At 46.7% G+C, this 21,464-nt stretch overlaps 2 protein-coding genes and 1 pseudogene across 2 annotated transcripts; all 3 read left to right on the forward strand.

Moving 5' to 3' along the window:
• Positions 1-2,107: 2,107 nt before the first annotated feature.
• LOC139837675 (acidic endochitinase SE2-like) lies at positions 2,108-3,007 on the forward strand. The gene has a single exon (XM_071826994.1). It carries the CDS (start codon positions 2,108-2,110, stop codon positions 3,005-3,007), a length of 900 nt encoding a protein of 299 aa, XP_071683095.1.
• Positions 3,008-15,863: 12,856 nt separating this feature from the next.
• On the forward strand, positions 15,864-17,089 carry LOC127344347 (acidic endochitinase-like). The gene has a single exon (XM_051370584.2). The coding sequence runs from the start codon at positions 15,949-15,951 to the stop codon at positions 16,840-16,842; it is 894 nt and encodes a 297-aa protein (XP_051226544.1). The 5' UTR covers positions 15,864-15,948; the 3' UTR covers positions 16,843-17,089.
• Positions 17,090-19,965: 2,876 nt separating this feature from the next.
• LOC127344348 (acidic endochitinase-like) lies at positions 19,966-21,085 on the forward strand (annotated as a pseudogene).
• Positions 21,086-21,464: the final 379 nt, after the last annotated feature.

The raw sequence follows: 21,464 nt of genomic DNA on the forward strand, positions 1-21,464 counted from the left end.
GGATGGTTTCTTGCAGCCATGAATAGGATGGTTTCTTGCAGCCATGAATCCATTTTGGTTGCAAAAGAGAATCTCTCCCGTTCACATATTTGGGACTTCCCATGGGTACTACAAGGCCAAGAGTTGATGATTTAGTACCTATGATTTGCAAAGTGGATAAAAGACTATCTGGGCTTTCAAATATGATGTCTTACAGTGCCAGACTTGTTACTATTAAAGTTGTTATCTCTGCCATGCCTAATCATGCAATATGTGCTATTAAAATGCATAATACAAATCTAGATCATATACAGAAAGCAAGTAGACAATTCCTTTGGCATGGGAAAGAAATTAATAAAAATGGTAAGTGTTTGGCAAGCTGGAAGAAAATTTGTTTCCCAAAAAGTGCTGGTGGACTTGGAGTATTGGATTTAAGAGAGCAGAGCAAAGCACTACAGATGAAGAATTTATATAAGTTCTATAATCACCATAACATTCCATGGGTCAATTTGATCTGGCAGGCCTACTACCAAAATGGAGCTTTACCGTTGGTAAATTCTACTAGAGGGTCATTCGAGTGGTGTGACTGTACTTCTCTGATTACTGAATTTAAACAGCTTACAACATGTACCCTGTCAATGGCAACAGTATTCTGATGTGGCATGACAAGTGGAGGAATATAGCTCTGAAGGATAAATATCCACATCTTTTTTCTTTCACGTACCAAGAAAGGGAATATTACTGTCAAGGAGGCATCTACACCTGCACATGGAAATATATTCAGTATATTCAATCTTCCTCTGTCTATGATTGCGGCACATCAGTGTGTTGAACTCTCACATGATCTAAACAGTTTGAGCATTGAAAACTCAAATGAACATGATAAATGGGTTTTCCCATGGGGAGGTGATAGATATTCTGCCAAAAAAGTATATATGGCTCTGTTAAATGCACCTGATGCACCACCACCTTTCAAATGGATCTGAAAATCAGCATGTTTACCCAAACAGAAATTCTTCTTTTGGCTACTGATACGACTGGATACTAAAGTACAAATGCTTAGAAAGAATTTCTACGTGGAAAATCAAATATGTGTTTTATGTGAAGATGAAACACGTGTGAGCATGATGCATCTTTTCTTCCAATGTGATTTCAGTCAAAATTTCTGGTGGAGGATTGGAGAAGAATGGAACACAGAACTGGATATTATTGACATGATAGTTGAAGCAAAGCATAGATATCTCAACAAATTCTTCAAGGAAGCCATGATAGCAGGTTGCTGGAGTATTTGGAACCAAAGAAATTCAATCATTTTTTATGAGAAGACCATAGACGTAGATAGATGTTTTTCCTTCTTTAGAGAATCGATTGCCACTATCAGGCATCGAGTTAAACCAGGTCTAAAAAAGGGCATGCAGGACTGGTTAGACATTTTATGAATGGACTTGCTCCCCACCATGTAAATATGAACTTTTATAAAAATTTATGAAATGACATAGTGGGAACCTTCCCCACTGTATTTGTGTCAAAAAAAAAAGGAACTACCAAGCAGTTGTTCGTTGCCTCAACCGACCTTAAACATGTTCTGTCCTTTGCCGGTAAACTAGATTTTAACCTACTATCAAACCACTATCAGCACTACGTGCTGCAGTAAACTATCACCAATCATATAAGACTTTGTATATGCAGCTTGCCCGGTGCTCTGCTGGGATAGCGAACAAGGAGAAGACTCTTTTTTTAATCGCATGCATGTATTGTTGGTGCTCTAGTTTAATAAGGTGGAGCGGTTGTGATTTTCATCGAAAAAAGAAGAATAATGTTTGTGATTTGAACGCAGTCAGCTTCACTAATCATTCTTTGACCACTCCGACTAAGATAAGCATGCAGGCATCCCAACGCAACGGAACGTTTTCGCGCCGCAGCTGTCAGTAAATTCGGATGCAGGAGCGGACGAGCCACGGTATCCGGGACACTACGGGGCTGAGATGCTTCATCAAATCCGCTATAAAACACCAAACGTACGCAAGCCATATCACAACTCAAATTTCAGAGCGCACCTCACTGCCTCTCCAGCACAGTGAGCATCTAGCAGCTACACACGCTCGCAGTACTCATCGCAGACCCAGACATGGCAAGCCGAGCTCTCACTCCCTTTCAGCTCATCACATTCCTCTTTTTGGGGCTCCTTGTGACGTGTCACGCAGGCAGCATCGCCATCTATTGGGGCCAGAATGACGGCGAGGCTTCGCTTGCTGAAACATGCGCATCAGGGAACTATGAGTTCGTCATTCTGGCGTTCCTTCCCAAGTTCGGTAAAGGCCAGACACCACAACTAGACCTTGCAAGCCATTGCGATCCTTCGTCTGGTGGCTGCAGAAGCCAAAGCAAGGACATCAGCTCGTGCCAGAGACGTGGCGTGAAAGTTCTCCTGTCAATTGGCGGTGCCGATGGGAACTATGGCCTCACGTCCCCCGGTGATGCTAGTCAGGTTGCCATGTACCTGTGGAACAACTTCTTGGGTGGCACCTCCTCCTCGCGCCCCCTCGGCGACGCTGTACTCGATGGCATCGACTTCGACATCGAGCTCGGCGGTGCTAAGTTCTGGAACAACCTCGCCACAGACCTCAAGAAATTGGGCAACAACGGCGGGAAGACGGTGTTGTTGAGCGCGGCACCGCAGTGCCCTTTCCCTGATGAGTGGGATGGCGGCGCAATCAGCACAGGGTTGTTTGATTATGTGTGGGTGCAGTTCTATAACAATCAGGAGTGTCAATTCGACGCAGGGCGCACTGCGTTCATGGATGCGTGGAATAAGTGGGTATCGGTGCCGGCAGGTAAGATCTTTCTGGGACTGCCAGCTTCCAGCTCAAAGGATGCGGCAGGCACGGGATTCATTCCTGCCAACGAGCTCACGTCACGTGTGTTACCGCTCATCAAGGGCTCGCCCAAGTACGGTGGCGTCATGTTGTGGTCTAAGTACTACGATGATCAGAGCGGATATAGTTCCGCCATCAAGAGCTATGTGTGATTTTCTCCGTTGTGTAAGGCACTTTATCCACGTCATTACACATGTCCGGCATTTCAGTGCCGTGTGCCCGTCATGTTCTTTATCATATTATAGTGTGTAAATTCCTTGAGACGAGATCATATATATTGGTAGTTGGCATAACAGTGTTCCAGAGATATGCATGTATGTGTAATGATGATTAAAAAGGTACACAATTGATATTTCGAAGCTAAGTTCTATTATGTTGACATTTTTTCGCCTCTCGGATATATAATTGTTGGTGTTATGTAAAATCCTTAATTCTTAAGGCTCTATGTGTGTAATTGACCACCATAACTACAATAATCGTGTTTTGTTCATTCAACCTCATCGAGTTCTTTGGTATCAATCCATTCAGAATTATAAAATGTTCCATATTTTTCTCCGTGTTTGTATGCATCCATATGTATTTAAGTGTGCATCTTTACTAATTTCAATCTATATGTAGTCCATGTTGAACTATCGTAACATTTTAGGTATAGACGAGTGTTGTGAACTTGTGATTAGCAACGATGATCTTCTTTGATGAAATCCTTTTCATAAACATTTGTTTAGCTAGCTACCCGCTACGAGTCAAAACACGATGGCTTGATGCACCCAATACCTCATTTCATTTGATATCTCCTCAAGTTGTTTTTTTATCTTATTTTCAAAAGTTAAGCATTTGTAACCAAAATCAACCTTACATTACTAATTAATAAAAAACATTATTGTGCTTGTAGGAACTAATCGTTAGGATTTCCTTCAAAGACGAGTGATGCACCTCGAAAAATATGAATGCCGGAAATAAAAAAAAGTGTAATTTTAAAAATAAGCGGAACATGTTATTGAATAATATTATGGAAAAACAATAATTAAATTGAAAAAATAAATGAAATAAAATAATTTTAAGGGATTCATAAAGAACATGTATTATTTGTGAAAATTCTCTGATTTTCTTGACTTTCTGGAATACTTAAAATATTTCATATCTTCCCCTTGTTTCTAAGTTTTACGTTTATAAGATTCTCACATTTATTTTTAAAGTATCCGTATTTTTTTAGGATTTGTAGTTTTTTGCTTAACTTTGTGTTCTTAAATTTCTTTATTTTCACTTATTTGTTTCATTCAATTCATTTATTTCGAGTTTTTTTTGAATCTATTTATTCTGATTCTCTATTTCTTTTTCATATTGTTGTGGAGTGTGTTGCCATGTGTGTAAAACCAATTCCATGTCATTAAAATGCTCAATGTTTCTGAATCACAAAAACATTATTTATTACACACATTTCATTTACGTATAGGAAGGTCATCCTTTATGAGTACAACTTTTTACGTGAATATCTTAACATTTAGCTTCCGCAAGTGTTTTAGGAAACAATATGATATTTGTTCATTGATCTTGCAACCATGTGTTATCACCAGATTTTGGCCAAATCAGAAGATGGGCTGTAATTGAGATGGGCTTGGAGGATACGTACACGAAGTGTCTCTGAATCGGCCTTGTGCGAGAATTTGGGCTAGATTACCCGTGTATCTGTACATTATGGTAGATTGCATCTTAGTTTAGAATTAAGAGATAGAATTTAGCTCGTACACGACTAGGTTTATTCCTGAATTAGAAAGTCCACGGATTATAAATATGTACCTAGGGTTATTGAGAAAGAGGACGATCACGTTCACGACAAACCAATCCAGGCGCATCGCCACCCCTTGTTTCGAGGGTTTCTTCCGGGTAAGCGTCATGCTGCCTAGATCGCATCTTGCGATCTAGGCAGTATCTGTTTATTTGTTGCTGGTGTTGCTTGTGCTGAAGCCTTTTTGATGGCGAGCAACACCCTTATCGTAGATGTTTTGGGGTTGACGTCGATGCTTTAATGTTACGCTTGTTTAGCTACGCTGTCCCTCAATATCTAGCTGCCCTTACACCTATCTCGGGTGTAAGGGCAGCATCTTGCTTAATCTTTATTTGGTAGATCCGATCTGTTATAGTTATTCCTTGTTCTCCAAGGATTAGTTTGATATCCGCATGGTTAGGCCTTGCAAACGGGTTGAACGATCCGGTAGTGCGTAAGGTGTAGTTGGCTGACCCTAGAAGGGATTGTTCCGGGAATCGACTTCATGTTGGTTTTTAGGCCTCTTTTGGGACTAGCTTTCCATCATCTTTCGTATCTCTAGGCTCAACTACGTGTAGGATGTTCCGGTCATGCGGTGAAAACCCTAAACTGTCGTAGATTGGTTTAACTTTGCATTGATAAAGCAGGGTCCCCATGTCATTGTAAATCCGACGTGAATCATGGGGCAATCGGCTCTTTAAGCCGATTCACAGGACAACCTAAGAGCCGATCGGGGCTCGTATTTAATGTTTACGTGTTTGCCATGCAGGAAACTAATTGAAGCAATCCATCACCTTCCTGACCAGGTATAGGTCAGGTGGCACGCCCTTGCAACCGCCAGGACGTGTGCCGGAGCATTGCGGGCCGTCGCCCGAGGGACCAGGGCCCACCAGCAGTCCTGGGAGCCTCCCGGCTCTTCGTGTTGCTCGTCGCTGCTCGCCGGTGGGTTTTGGCAGGCAACACATTCTGGCACGCCCGGTGGGACAAACAACATCAACTATTTCGACATCCGCCGCAAGTACGTCGACATCTGCAGTAGCTATGTCGAAATCTGCAGCTGAGGTGGCTGACGAACCAGTCACGTACCAAGAGCTGCCTGAGGAGCACAAGAAGAAGTATGATGAGATTAAAGCCGTCTTCGAATCCGATCTCATCGGCTCTTTCACGAAGACCCGTTCGCATGGCATCAGGTGGAAAGGGTTCTCACCCGAAGGTGTTCTCGACGAAGTAGATCTGTCTACCCCTTCAGAGGAACGCACCGTAGCTGCGTCGTCAGGAATTCAATTACATGGTGGCTCATTCTATACACCGTCATTCTGAGAGCCTAGTGAACTCCTTCGAGCGCATTGCAGTGCGCGTGGTTCAGGAAATCATGAAGCATCAGTACTCTCCGTCAGGACCTGCCCTAGGAACTCACCAGGGGGAAATACCGTTCCAGACCAGACCGCCGCTGCCGTTCGCGCTTACAGCTCCAGAGCTTCAGGGTTCACCGGCGTACGTCGTCTACAAGGTTGGAGGCGATCCTGGCGATTGCCAATTCCTCTATGAGCCACCCAAAGAGATCCCACATGGATACGTGTGCACATACGTGTCGGACTGCAATAACTTGAAGCGCACGAACCAGCTTGCATCGGCAGGGATTTCTGGAGCAGACGCCGACAAACAGGCGTGGCTAGCTAAGTATGCCACCGGAACGAGTCATGAAAGCTCGGTCCCTATAGCTCATACTGTGGAACAAATCAGTACCATCTTGAGAGACCAGTTCGGCATCCTGCCAAAGAGGAAAACAATCGGCTATTCCAAGCCGTACCCCGACGAGTACGATTTGATCCCACTACCACCCAAGTATCGGCTCCCTGAGTTCTCAAAGTTCAATGGATCAGAAGGGTCTAGCTCGATCGAGCACGTAAGCCGATATTTGGTACAATTGGGCATGATTTCAGCATCAGATCCGCTACGTGTGAGGTTTTTCGCGCAGTCTCTCACGGGATCGACTTTTGGGTGGTACACCTCGTTGCCACCAAACTCAGTCCGGACGTGGAAGCAACTGGAAGAGCAGTTTCATGTCCAATATCACTCAGAGGCTACCGAGGCTGGCATTGCCGATCTGGCATAGGTACGACAAAGACGCGGAGAAACAGTGTCGGAGTACATCCAGCTGCTTTCAGATCGTTAAGAACCGATGTTATTCGGCTCGTCTAAATGAGAAGGAAGCGATCGAGCTGGCAATGTTGGGCCTCGCAGCGCCGATCAAGGATCCGGCTTTCCAAGTGGATTACAGTTCAACGGGCGCACATGGTCCGTGGTTAACTCGTATGAGCAGCGCCACCCGAGCTGTACCAAGAGAAGTTCAAGCGTCCGATAGGCCTGATCGAGACAGGAAGAAGTTGAGGATTCTGCAGAATACCAGGAAGTGGCCGTGGCTGAATGGGCTCGGGGGGCAGTTCCCGTGTCCTGCAAATGGGTAAAACCACAAGGGCCTCCAAAAGGGTTTGACTTCGATATAAGCAAAACTGAGCAGATATTCGATTTATTGCTGAAAGAAAAGCAGCTGAAGTTACCCGAAGGCCATAAAATCCCTACGGCGCAAGAAATGAACGGGAGACCGTACTGCAAGTGGCATCACTCGTTCACCCATGCCACCAATGACTGCAAAGTGTTGCGTCGGCAGATCCAAATGGCGATAGAACAGGGCCGTCTGATCCTCGGTCAGTTTGCCATGAAAGTAGACACGCACCCGTTTCCTGGTGTTAACTTGGTGGAACTCAATCACTCCGCGGGGTGCGGGCCCAGTTTCTCATTTGAGGTTAACATGGCAGGGCCTGTAGACCGCCATGGCAAGGATAAAGAAGACATCAGTCACTCCCGTGGCAAAGATAAGGAGGAGGCCGATCCACGCGACCGGCCCAGATATGATGATAGACGGTATCTCACCGAGGAACAAGTGAGAAACGTGCGGTACCAACGACCGCTCTCCGCGCATCTCCTGAATAAATATGAGCATCAGTACGACCGACATCGGCGATATGACAGAGTAGACGAAAGATATCGTCGATCTGACGTAGACAATGGAAGATATCGTCGGTACGATAGAGACGACGAAGGATATGAGCGCCGCGCTAAAGGGAGGTCAAGAGAGCAGGAGGACATGGATAGACACTGGGACTGTCCTTTCTTTAAGCACTGCTGGGATTCAGGAATGAGCCGATTGCCTACAATCGAAAACTGCCCGGAGTGTAGACGGCAGAAGAAGGACGCAGGAGAAGTGTCAGTTTTCAAGCGTCTAGGGCCTCTCCCACCACAGAACAAACGAGCTGAGTCATCTCAAGATGAAGATTTTGAGGAGTCAGAAGATGAAGAAGAGGACAGATACCACCGGCCAAGGTGGTGTCCTGATGGACTCAGCCACTCTCAAAAGCGTAGGGTTCAGCGGCTACGTAACTTGGAGGAAGCCGAAGCGCAGTACCTGCACACGTTGAGGAAAGCTCGGCCTGATCTGGCCGTGAAAATTCAGCAGACTTTGGACGAGGAGAGTCGTCCACAGAAGAAAGAATGGCGCCCCAAGCAAGTAAAAGCCGATGCGAGTGCATCGGCTGGCACAAATATGGTGTTCATACTTCCATCGGAGTTTCGAGCTCCAGGAACTGAGGAAGTGCCGATAGCACAGTTTGACTGCGGTCCACGGCCAGTTATCTTTGAAAAGCCACGAGAGAAGGGCTACAAACACTTGAAGGCCCTGTACCTGAAAGGTTATATCAATGGGAAGCCCGTCGGCAAGATGTTGGTTGACACAGGAGCGGCAGTCAATATAATGCCATACTCCATGTTAAGGCGTTTGGGACGCTCTAATGCAGATCTGATCAAAACCAACGTCACACTAAGCGACTTCAACGGCCAAGCATCAGAGACACCAGGCGTTCTGAACGTGGATTTAACCGTAGGCCGAAAAACCATCCCTACATCATTCTTCATCGTCGACAGCAAGAGCACCTACGCTGTCCTGCTAGGGAGGGATTGGATTCACGCCAACTGCTGCATTCCATCTACAATGCACCAATGCCTGATACAGTGGGATGGAGATGAAGTGGAGGTCGTTCATGCAGATGACTCGATCGAGATCTCATTAGCTGCCATGAATATTTGGGATGCAGACGACCAAGAGCCGATCTCTGGAATCAGTTTGGACGGCTGTGAGCGCATCGAAGCTTCAAAAAACGGGGTGAGGCTGGTCTTATCCACCGGCCTGACAGAGTAGCAAGAGCAACATCAATCGACGTACGTGGCAAGGCCGATCCCTGCGATCGGCCCCAAAAAATAAAAAGCAATGATCTCACCTCAAGCATGTCACGTAGTCGTCATAGAGCACCAATAAGTTGTAAACCCTCATTGAGCAATGCAATCAAGAAGAAGGCCGATTCCAGCAATCGGCCAAAATTATCCTTGCCATACGTTTTGCCTGTGTTCAGCATCGATCTAGCAGGCGACGGGAAGCTAGGGTATGGGTTTACATCAGCTGATGAGCTAGAAGAGATTGACATTGGTCCTGGGGATAAGCCACGACCAACATTTATCAGCAAAAAGTTAGATCCGCATCTGAGGAGCCTGATGATAGCTTTATTGAAAGAATACCCAGATTGTTTCGCCTGGGATTACGCAGAGATGCCCGGGTTAGACAGGAGCATCATTGAGCATCGGCTCCCTCTTAAGAAAGGATTTCGGCCGTTCCAGCAGCGGGCACGACAGATGAAGGCCAAAATTTTAGAAGAAGTCAAGAAAGAGATCGAGAAAATGTTGAACGCCGGGTTCATCAGGCCATGCAGGTATGCTGAGTGGATTTCTAGCATCGTGTCTGTAGAGAAAAAGGACGGCCGATGGCGCGTCGCCATAGACTTTCGAGATCTCAATAGAGCCACTCCAAAGGATGAGTACCCAATACCGGTAGCAGAGACGTTGATCAATGCAGCTGCTGGTCATAAGGTTTTGAGTTTCATGGATGGCAATGCCGGTTACAACCAAATTTTTATGGCTCCATAAGATATACACAAGACTGCATTCAGAGTACCGGGCTCGGTGGGCTTGTTTGAATATGTGGTCATGCCATTTGGACTGAAGAATGCCGGCGCAACGTACCAAAGAGCCATGAACTACATCTTTCATGATCTGATCGGCAAATTGGTGGAGATTTACATCGATGACGTGGTAGTCAAGTCTGTTTCAGTGGAAGGACACTTGGAAGATTTGCGACACGTCCTGGACCGAACTAGAAAGTTCGGACTAAGAATGAATCCAAAGAAGTGTGCTTTTGGTGTAACGGCCGGTCAATTCTTGGGTTTCTTGGTTCATGAACGAGGAATTGAGATCGGCCTGAAAAGTCAAGAGGCAGTGCGAACAATGAAGCCACCTACCACGAAGAAGGAACTCCAGTGTCTCATCGGCAAAATCAATTTCGTCAGAAGGTTCATCTCCAATCTGTCAGGACGAATTGAGCCGTTCATGGGGTTGGTAAAAATTAAATCTGATGAGGAGTTTCGCTGGGGGGCAGAGCAACAACAAGCATTTGACGAGATTAAGGAGTATCTAACGAAGCCACCTGTGTTGGTTCCGCCCCAGCTGGACAGGCCATTCTACATTTACTTGTCAGTAGCTGACACTTCCATCGCCTCAGTGGTGGTGCAAGTTTATGATGGTCTGGAGAAAGTGGTTTTCTACCTCAGCAGAAGGATGTTGGATGCAGAAACTAGGTACCCTGAGATCGAGAAGTTGTGCCTCTGCTTATTTTTCACCTGCACCAAGCTTCATCACATCTTGCTGTCAGCGGAAATTGTCGTCATATGCAAATCAGATGTCATCAAGCATATGTTGTCGGCTCCTGTGTTGAAAGGCCGACTCGGTAAGTGGATGTTTGCATTATCAGAATTTGATATCCGGTATCAGCCTGCGAAAGCAGTCAAGGGACAAGCGTTGGCCGATCTTATTGCTGAACGAATCAACACTGATATAGCAGCACTGTCTGTGCGTGCATGGGCAATGTTTTTCGATGGATCGGTTTGTGATGATGGTTGCGGCATCGGCATTCTACTCGTGTCGCCTCGGGGGGCAACATATTCCTTCTCCATCAGGCTACCTACCCCTTGCACCAACAATGTCGCCGAGTATGAAGCAATACACAAGGGAATGGAGTTGCTATTGGAAGCCGGGGCAGAAGCCGTGGAGCTTTTTGGAGACTCCAAATTGGTGATTTCCCAACTCACGGAGGAATATAGATGCGAAAGCGAGTCGCTCTTCCCATTATGGATGCAATGCCGTGAGCTAATGGCACAATTTAGGTACCTAAACTTCAATTGGATCCCAAGGTCACAAAATACCGAGGCAAACGATCTCGCACAGATGGCGTCAGGCTACAAGGACGTAGCAGATGGAGCCGATGTTCTGGTACAGTTCCTGGAGCCAGATGATCGGAGAGCCGATATCTTCAATTACTTGAAAGATTCGGCTCGGGGGGCACCTAAACGGATAAGATACAAGACCATGAAGTATGTCCTTATTGGGGATGACATGTTCTACAGAACTTTGGAAGGGTTACTCCTCAAATGTTTGGGAACGGCCGAGTCGAATCGGCTCTTACACGAGGTACACGAAGGCGCCTGTGGAACTCACCAATCGGCTCATAAGATGAAATGGCTGATCAGGCGATCGGGATTTTATTGGCCCACCATGCTTGAGGATTGTTTTAAGTACTATAAAGGGTGTCAAGCATGTCAGAAGTTTGGGAGTATTCAGATGGTACCTGCATCAGCGATGAATCCCATCATCAAGCCTTGGCCGTTTCGAGGTTGGGGCATGGATATGATCGGCAAAATTAATCCTCCATCGAGCAAAGGCCATGAGTGGGTTCTGGCCATTACAGATTATTTCACTAAATGGGTGGAGGCCGTCCCTATGAAGTCAGTGGCATCGAAAGATGTCATCAATTTCGTGAAGGAGCATGTCATTCATAGGTTCGGGATTCCCCAGACTATCACGACCGATGGAGGTTCGGTTTTTATTTCTCGCGAGTTTAGAAAGTTCTGTGAGGACATGGGAATTAAGCTGATCCGATCGTCTCCATACTATGCTCAAGCAAATGGGCAGGCTGAAGCGTCTAACAAGAGCCTTATCAAGCTGATTAAGAGGAAAATCGACGAGCACCCTAGACGTTGGCACGAGGTATTGTCAGAGGCTTTGTGGGCTTATCGCATGTCATGTCATGGAGCGATAAAAACCTCGCCATACCATCTGGTCTATGGACAAGAAGCCGTGTTGCCCTGGGAAATCACGGCTGGCTCGAGACGGATTACGTTTCAGAATGATTTAACAACTGAAGAATATGCAGCCCTGATGAGTGATAGCATTGAGGATGTCACGGAACTTAGACTGTGGTCGCTTGAGAAGATTAAAGAGAACAAAGCCAAGGTAGCTCGCGCGTACAATAAGAAGGTGAGACCAAAAGAGTTCCACGTTGGTGATCTGGTATGGGAAGCTGTGTTACCGTTGGGGACTAAGGATAAAGTGTATGGTAAATGGTCTCCAAATTGGCACGGGCCGTACAGAGTCGACCAAGTTTTAAAGGGTAACGCATACATGCTCGAGGAGCTGAGCGGCGTGAAGTTCCCAGTGGCTGTTAATGGCCAGCATCTCAAGAAGTATTTCCCAAGTATGTGGGATGATGGGCAGTAAAATATGGGGGCCGATGCATGAAATCGGCCAGTAATTTTTTTTTGCAAATTTTGCAAAGTACAGCCGATGCACAGACATCGACTTTAGAATAAAAAAGCCGATGCGCAGCCATCGACTCTAGAGGAACAAACTGTTACAAGCAAGGGTCACAGATTACCGTTTGGATTTGGGTAATTGAATTTGGCCTTATTGGCGTTTGACGGTGAAAAATCGATATATTACTATCGGTTCTTGGTATATGCACTTACTTGGACAATCGGAGAAATCGAATTGGGAAATATTCTTTATTGATAAGAGGATTTTTTACAAGGAAGAGTCGATTGCTCTCAAAAGGATGATCTGCTACCTAAATTGCTACTACTAGTCCTATGCTAGTAGCCCCTAGCCTAGGGGCCGTCGCTGCCCTCGTCGTCGTCGTCTGTGCCGCTGTCGGCGCTGCTGCCGGTGACCTCCTCGTCGCTGCTGAAGCCCTTGGCAGGAGCTTCGTCTTCATCTTCATCATCGTCGTCGTCATCGTCTTCTGACCCGGCGCGGAGGCGTTTCGCCGGCGGGTACTCGTCGGAGGAGGTGTCCTCCTCCGTTTCCTCGTCTTCCTCGTCGGAGGAGAGGCCCGCATCCCAAGAGAAGGCGTCGTCGTCGCTTGCCTCCTCCAAAGCCCCGTCCGCGAGGAAGTGGAGGTCCTCCTCCCCGTCGGTCAAGGAATCATCGTCCTCGGACTCGACGGAGAAGTCCCAGTCCCTCTCATCCCACCACTCCGGGGCGCGGGCCTCGTACGCCCTTATCGGGTCATACTCCGGCATCGGCTCGCTGGAGGAGGAGGACTGGAAAGAGAGACCGGAGGAGGAAGAGGAGGAGGAGTCCATGGTGGGAGGAGGGTTTTCGAGTGCTACAGAGGAGCAGAGGATGAGGAGGCGATGAGGAAGCGAACTGCTCGATGCGGTTAAATAAAGGGGGTATAGTGGAGATGATTCAATGCTTGAGCAGTTTTCGAGGATGCGGTGCCAAAACTGTCAATCGTGCAGAAGTTGAGAAGACAAGGCATCATGATGGAAAGACACTGAAGCGGTTCTGCTCTGCAACGCGTGACCCGACGAAGAAAAAACAGAGTGGTTTTGGAATTATTATTGCCAAAACCAGGGGGGCATGTGTTATCACCAGATTTTGGCCAAATCAGAAGATGGGCTGTAATTGAGATGGGCTTGGAGGATACGTACACGAAGTGTCTCTGAATCGGCCTTGTGCGAGAATTTGGGCTAGATTGCCCGTGTATCTGTACATTATGGTAGATTGCATCTTAGTTTAGAATTAAGAGATAGAGTTTAGCTCGTACACGACTAGGTTTATTCCTGAATTAGAAAGTCCACGGACTATAAATATGTACCTAGGGTTATTGAGAAAGAGGACGATCACGTTCACGATAAACCAATCCAGGCGCATCGCCACCCCTTGTTTCGAGAGCGTCATCTTGCGATCTAGGCAGTATCTGTTTATTCGTTGCTGGTGTTGCTCGTGCTGAAGCCTTTTTGATGACGAGCAACACCCTTATCGTAGATGTTTTGGGGCTGACGTCGATGCTTTAATGTTATGCTTGTTTAGCTACGCTGTCCCTCAATATCTAGCTGCCCTTACACCTATCTCGGGTGTAAGGGCAGCATCTTGCTTAATCTTTATTTAGTAGATCCGATCTGTTATAGTTATTCCTTGTTCTCCAAGGATTAGTTTGATATCCGCATGGTTAGGCCTTGCAAACGGGTTGAACGATCCGGTAGTGCGTAAGGTGTAGTTGGCTGACCCTAGAAGGGATTGTTCCGGGAATCGACTTCATGTTGGTTTTTAGGCCTCTTTTGGGACTAGCTTTCCATCATCTTTCGTATCTGCTAGGCTCAACTACGTGTAGGATGTTCCGGTCATGCGGTGAAAACCCTAAACCGTTGTAGATTGGTTTAACTTTGCATTGATAAAGCAGGGTCCCCATGTCATTGTAAATCCAACGTGAATCATGGGGCAATCGGCTCTTTGAGCCGATTCACAGGACAACCTAAGAGCCGATCGGGGCTCGTATTTAATGTTTACGTGTTTGCCATGCAGGAAACTAATTGAAGCAATCCATCACCTTCCTGACCAGGTATAGGTCAGGTGGCACGCCCTTGCAACCGCCAGGACGTGTGCCGGAGCATTGCGGGCCGTCGCCCGAGGGACCAGGGCCCACCAGCAGTCCTGGGAGCCTCCCGGCTCTTCGTGTTGCTCGTCGCTGCTCGCCGGTGGGTTTTGGCAGGTAACACCATGCCGCCCACTCTTTACTAGTGAGATCTCTTCTAAAACCTATCTTTAAAGGAACTTCAAGGAAAGTGAAGATTGGTTAAAGTCAAATTTACCGACAAAGCACACAAAAAAAAATTATGGTCAGTTGAGGCTACCAATAACTCCTTGATAGTCCTGCCATTTCACATGTGCACAATATTGGTTTCTAATTAGTCTTGAAGTAGACAACGGATTGTGCCGTGTTTTGCTAAATATTATCGCATCGAAGCAAACTCAAGGTTTTGGTCCTACAACATGAATGTACACACAATAATGGTGGAACTGGGTCCTCTCACGTTGAGAAAGTAAGTGAGAGCCCTAATAGGATAGTGTAACAAAACCTTTAAGAAGGTTAGAGTGTACTGTAGCAGATGTTGTGTATTATGTGACATAGCTAATTATTTTAGGTAATTAATGTATAAACTATATAAACAAAATTTGTTATGTCATAATTTTGGTTGGCAGGTAAAATTAATTAAACCACAAATTGAAACTACGCAGAATAATTTGAATCATATTAGAGCTAAATCATATGTCTTTGAGAAAGGAAAGTCAGAGTAATTTACAATCTCTAACTTGCTTTAGTAAGTTATATGAGCAGGCTCCAATAATGACCTCTGAACCATTTGTAAACTTTGATCAGATATTTACAAAAAACATCAACATCTACAATATAAAATTTATTGTATTATAATTATGATAAAAATATTTTTTCATATTATATGTATTTGATATTATGAAAGTTAATATATTTTTTATAATTTCGGTCGAGTATTGTAAAGTTTGATTTTAACTAACTTTACAATATTTGAGATTGAGGTGTATAAGCCGCTTGTTAATTACTCTTCTGGGAGAGGGAACACAGAAAGCACAATATTTTGTCGCACGTATTGTTGGTGTTCTAGTTTATTACGGTGGGTTGGTTTGTGATCTGAACGCGCTCTGCTTCAGTAATCTGTGATGAACGGTTGATCAGTCCGAGTAAATTAAGCATGGGTAGTTTCTGCCCGTGGCTAAGCATTCACGGATGGTTAAGTAGTGTGCTTTACTTGACCGCAACCACTAGGTCTCGGTAAATTCAGACGCAGGAGCGGACGTGCGACGCCACGAAAGCTACTTTAAAAAAAAAGCATCAGTGACGTACGGCACGAGCTGAGGCGCTCTTCATCAAGCCACTATAAAAACACCAGATGTGTGCAATAGCCCATCACAACTCAAAACACAAAGCACAGCTCACTGTCTCTCAGTAGCCTCTCTACACTCTTTCCTGTTCTAGCTAGGCAAGCTCCGGTAATTTATCCCAGGCCAGCCATGAAAAGCCGATCTCTCACCCCCTTCTTGTTCGCTGGCTCCCTCGTCGTGGCTTTCCTCGCGACGTGCCAGGCCGGCAGCATAGCCGTCTACTGGGGCCAGAACGACGGCGAGGCGTCACTGGCCGAGACGTGCGCGTCTGGAAACTACGAGTTTGTCATCCTTGCTTTCCTTCCCAAGTTCGGCAAGGGCCAGACGCCGGAGCTAAACCTTGCCAGCCACTGCGACCCCTCGTCAGGTGGCTGCAGAAGCCAGAGCAAAGATATCCAGTCGTGCCAGCGCAGCGGCGTCAAGGTCCTGCTCTCCATCGGCGGCGGCGACGGGAGCTACGGCCTCTCGTCCCCTGGCGACGCCAGTCAGGTCGCCATGTACCTATGGAACAACTACCTGGGCGGCACGTCTTCCTCTCGCCCTTTGGGCGACGCCGTACTCGACGGCATCGACTTCGACATCGAGCTCGGCAGCGCCAAGTTCTGGAACAATCTCGCAACGGACCTGAAGAAGTTGGGCAAGAACGGTGGCACGACGGTGCTGCTGAGCGCTGCGCCGCAGTGCCCATTCCCCGACGAGTGGGACGGCGGCGCGATCAACACGGGGCTGTTCGACTTCGTGTGGGTGCAATTCTACAACAATGAGGAGTGCCAGTTTAGCGCTGGTCGGAGTGCATTCCTTAACGCATGGAAGAAGTGGGAGTCGGTGCCGGCGGGGAAGATCTTCCTTGGACTACCGGCTTCCAAAGATGCTGCAGGGACGGGGTTCGTGCCCGCCCGCGAGCTCACCTCGCGTGTTCTGCCGCTGATCAAGGGCTCTCCCAAGTACGGTGGCGTCATGCTGTGGTCCAAGTTCTACGACGACCGCACGGGTTACAGCGACGCCATCAAGAGCCAAGTGTGATTCTCTGCAATTTTCGTCCCGACGATGTGTTGCATGTGTGTATTTGTTTGGTGGTCTTCTCAGCCTCGTGGTTTTGTTTCTGTGTGTGTATTCTTTGTCCTTGTCACGAGTTATATCACTGGAGGTGTCAGGTGTGAGTCCAGTGTAGATGGCAGTGGTGTCAACTTATGTTTCGTAGACACGCATATGCCTGTATGGATGTATCAGCATTTCAACATAATAAAAATCACGCGACAGTTTTTACGCATATGCCTCCAAGTCATGGATCTGCAATCCACCATGGCGCCGTGGTCCTTTAGTCAGAAGATGACACTCTATTTTGTGAGAAAATGTTCCTTCTCCGTTATTACTTTGCGAATAAAACCTAGATATTTATTTCAAGATTAAACTAGCTTAATGTTAATTATTTGTGATTTTCATGGACTTACGTTGTACAATGAATAAAATTTATCCTTATGTAACTTTATGGCGTCGCGTCCCTCCACTATGAAGCTGGCCGACGCGTTCCTTGGCTCCGACGATGGCCGCTGTGTTCCACCGCCATGAGGCCGGCCGACCAGATCTTGCCCGCGGCCGCCGCTTATGCTGCCACGAGGAAAATTACATGGCGGTGGAGAGTAGGGATATGTCGCGGCGTGACCAGGTGCGGCAAGAGGACGCTGCTTTTCCCGCTTGATGTTGCCACGTTAAATGACGGTGGAATAGCACCGCCGGGCCTGGGCATGTCAGAGGACGGCGGAGCCTCGGCATCCCTTTTCTTTAATATAGATACACTCTTTGCCGAGTGTTGTTTAAAAACACTTGGCAAATCCAACAGGCTACGTGGCAGCACAATAAGGCACACAGTCTTTGCCATTTGTCTGAACTCAGCAAAGGCGTTGCGCCTTAACAGTATCCAAACATGCGTCTTCTTTTGTCCATCGTGTGTTCGACAAAAATTACATGGCGAAGCCTTTGCCAAGCACCCGCAAAAAACAATCGGTAAAGAGTCTATGCCGAGGCAATCTTTATCGACCAGCCTGCGCCGAGTGTAACACTTGGCAAAAAAAAATTGCCTTTGCCGTGCATGTTTGGTACACAAGCAAGATGTGAATGTAATTCTGGAAGTGTAGGTTTTGGTGTAAATGCCTAAGACTTTTCCTAGGCTAAACTTGTTCTAGAACTTCTTCTCTATTGATGAAAATGGCAAATCATTTGCCTTGTTTCAAAATAAATATGTGATTTTTCTTGAGAGAAAAAGATGTGAATGTTGAAGCGAGAGAATATGACTTATGAAGATTTCTGTCTACCTGTTAAAATATTGAAGACTCTATTGTTTGTTGTCTGTCTTGTATTTGCAATCCATTACAGATTTGTATTTATATAATGGTACATCTTAGTAAAACTGAGGAAATACTATTTCCCTGCCAACTTTACAAAAAAATCATAGAGAAAAGGAAGTTCAGAGTGTTGTAATAATTGTTTATCGAGTGGAACAAATTGTTCTATTGTCTCAGTTTATTGATAAAAAAAAGTAGCCAACTTTATCTTTTTTATCATAAGCACTAAAAGAATTGAAGTGCAACATAAAATGTAGTATTGGTTCTACGAGTTTTAAAACATTAAATCTGGAGGTCAATGCTAGAGCCATGGTTATCAGCATGGTGGATTAGGAAAATCCACTTATTTAACAACAAAACCAGTTATTTGTATAAAAAAATTGCACACGTTTACAATTACCATCTTGTTTTTCAAAATTCGGTTGTGAATCGATGTTGTTGAAACCTCAAATTTTAAATTTCTGTAGGTACTGATGCTACAAACATTTTTTTCGTGTGAGTAACACTCCACCTTATGAAGTATGAAGCATTGATCACATCTCCAAATAACATATTCCAGTGGCGTTCACTTTTCGCTAAATAATTTCAGTGCGGTCGTTCGTATTCAAACTACATAATTTTCACTATATATAATGTATGAAAGTGCCAATTATGTCCTTTATGTTATCAACATTGTCCTATAATTTAACAGTTGCTAGTGCAGTGCAGCACTGGACAAGTGGACATCATCCAATATATAGTTTTTGTCAAGTTGGGAATCGGGATGAGCACACAGGGTAATCCAATTTAGTCGGCTGATTAAGTGATTATCCATTCCTCACCGCAGTGGCATTACAAAAAAAAGGTCAATCAGTTCTCCAGGGACATCTCTTAAAGTTGTTAATCGTCGGATTCGGCCGTAAAGTTTGGAGGATTTTGGCCTACCCTGCGAACAGCTCGAAGATGTCCGAGTCACATGGCTTTGTTTGTTCGTCGAATAGATTTTTATTTTCTAGATACTTGTTGTGCCTGAATCGTTGAACCGACAGCGAAAGGTCACGGGAGATAAGCTCTAGTGCAGTAGTGCTAATATGAAAAAGGATGTGATAATATAAGCAGATCCTACAACAACGAAGGCAAAATGTATAGGGTGTATGAAAAATGGGATTGATTGAATTTTCCAACTACCCATTCCATGAGTACAATTCAGGGCCACAACCTAATCGTTGGAACTTTAAATGTCTTGTGACTTATGCGTGACATTTCACAACCGACAGAGACTAGAAGATTAATTTCCTTTTTATTTCCACGGTATCATCCGTGATATGGGACCTCTGCAGTCTGTGCATATCAGCAAACGGTTGCTAGTCTGCGTTTGTTCAAAAACAAGTTTAGTTGCCGAGAGCCGCCTCTCGGAATAACAAATTAGGCCAGCCACACTTGCACATGCGGCGGCATTACCGCCCAAGCATCGCGCTCTCACGCACCCGAAGGTTTCAGCAAATCGAAGCAAATTTGGAGGAGAAACTGGTGAGGAAGGAGTCTTCCCTTGGCATCTGGGCAGATGGGCGCGCGATCAACGGAAGCTAGTCTGAAAAACAAGGACGAGTTCAGGTCAACCGCTGCCGACTGTGCCCAGCTTGCACTCCGCCAACGCCCTGATTGCGAGGACAATTAAGTCGCAGTCGCAGATGCTAACACCACTCATTCTCATATCTTCATCCAGACGTGCCCGGTCAACTTGTGACGGCGGGGAGCAGAGCAGACCGGCCTAACGAACGATGAGCCGTTGAACGAAGCTGCGTCGCTGCTGCTCTGGCGCCTCGATCGCTGGATGATTCATCAGCTATATATACACCAAGAACCTTCCTTCGTTCGCATAGTAGTACTCCATACTATTCAGCTACCACCGGCAGGAAATCGAGATGGCGAGCAAATTGTCTCTGGCAATGCTGCTGCTTACCGTAGCCGGACTGGCCGCCGGAGCGCGCGCCGGCAGCATCGCGATCTACTGGGGCCAGAACGGGAACGAGGACTCGCTGCGCAGACGTGCGCGACGGGCAACTTCAAGTTCGTGAACGTGGCGTTCCTCTTCACCTTCGGCAACGGCCAGACGCCCGTGCTGAACCTGGCGGGCCACTGCGACCCGGCGTCCAACGGGTGCACCTTCGTGGGCGCCCAAATCAAGTCCTGCCAGAGCCGCGGCGTCAAGGTCCTGCTCTCCATCGGCGGCGGCGTCGTTAGGTACGGCCTCTCATCCGCGGCGGACGCCAAGAACGTCGCGAAGTACATCTGGGACAACTACCTCGGCGGCGCGTCGGCTTCCAGGCCCCTCGGCGACGCCGTCCTCGACGGCGTCGACTTCGACATCGAGAGCGGCAACAGCGCGCACTGGGACGACCTGGCGCGGGAGCTCAAGAAGCTGTCGGGGTACAAGCCGTTGTACCTTTCGGCGGCGCCGCAGTGCCCGTTCCCGGACGCGTCGCTCGGTCCGGCGCTCAACACCGGACTGTTCGACTACGTGTGGGTGCAGTTCTACAACAACCCGCCGTGCCAGTTCAACGCCACCGCCGGCGTGGGCAACCTGGCGAGCGCGTGGGACAGGTGGACGGGGATACCGGCGAAACAGGTGTTCCTGGGGCTCCCGGCGGCGCCCGCGGCAGCCGGCAGCGGGTTCATCCAAACGAGCGACCTCATCTCAACGGTGCTTCCGGTGGTGAAGAAGTCCAGCAAGTACGGCGGGATCATGCTGTGGTCGAGGTTCCACGACCTGCAGACGGGGTACAGCGACATGGTGAAGTCCAGCGTGTGAGTGTGAATTAATGCGTGATTGACATGTGGATGTGGACGTGCGAGCGATATTGTGTGCATCGTGTAAGATTGTTACGCACAAAAGAATGTAAACACATTAAGATGACAGAATTCTGTGGATGTGATTGACAAAATCCCATGTTGAGGCTGCTTTGGGCGGAACATTGCTCACCCGCCCGTCATGCAGGAAATAGGGGTATGTTCTTCGGTACCAATAACAAGTCACCTAAGCCAAAACCCAGAAGACCAGTGCCGCAGTGCCGTCCGGCCCAAGATACATGGTTACACTTGCCCAATTAGTGGCTCTTAGTGGGCACATATTTTAGAGTTTGCCCCACCTCTAATTTTTTTTGGAGGTGGGGCAAACTCTAAAATATATGCAAAGTCCAAAGTAGTTCTAAGACATTAATGCTACATATAATTCAAACATAATCACTTAGTACAATGAAAATATAAATATATTGAAATATAAGTAGAATCTAAAACCATATCAACAATGAATCTTTAATGACG

The sequence above is a fragment of the Lolium perenne genome, chromosome 3 (assembly GCF_019359855.2).
Source record: "Lolium perenne isolate Kyuss_39 chromosome 3, Kyuss_2.0, whole genome shotgun sequence".
Lineage (NCBI taxonomy): Eukaryota > Viridiplantae > Streptophyta > Magnoliopsida > Poales > Poaceae > Lolium > Lolium perenne.

Coding starts and splice junctions, on each gene's coding strand:
- LOC139837675 (XM_071826994.1), top strand. CDS start 2,108: ATGGCAAGCCGAGCTCTCACTCCCTTTCAGCTCATCACATTCCTCTTT.
- LOC127344347 (XM_051370584.2), top strand. CDS start 15,949: ATGAAAAGCCGATCTCTCACCCCCTTCTTGTTCGCTGGCTCCCTCGTC.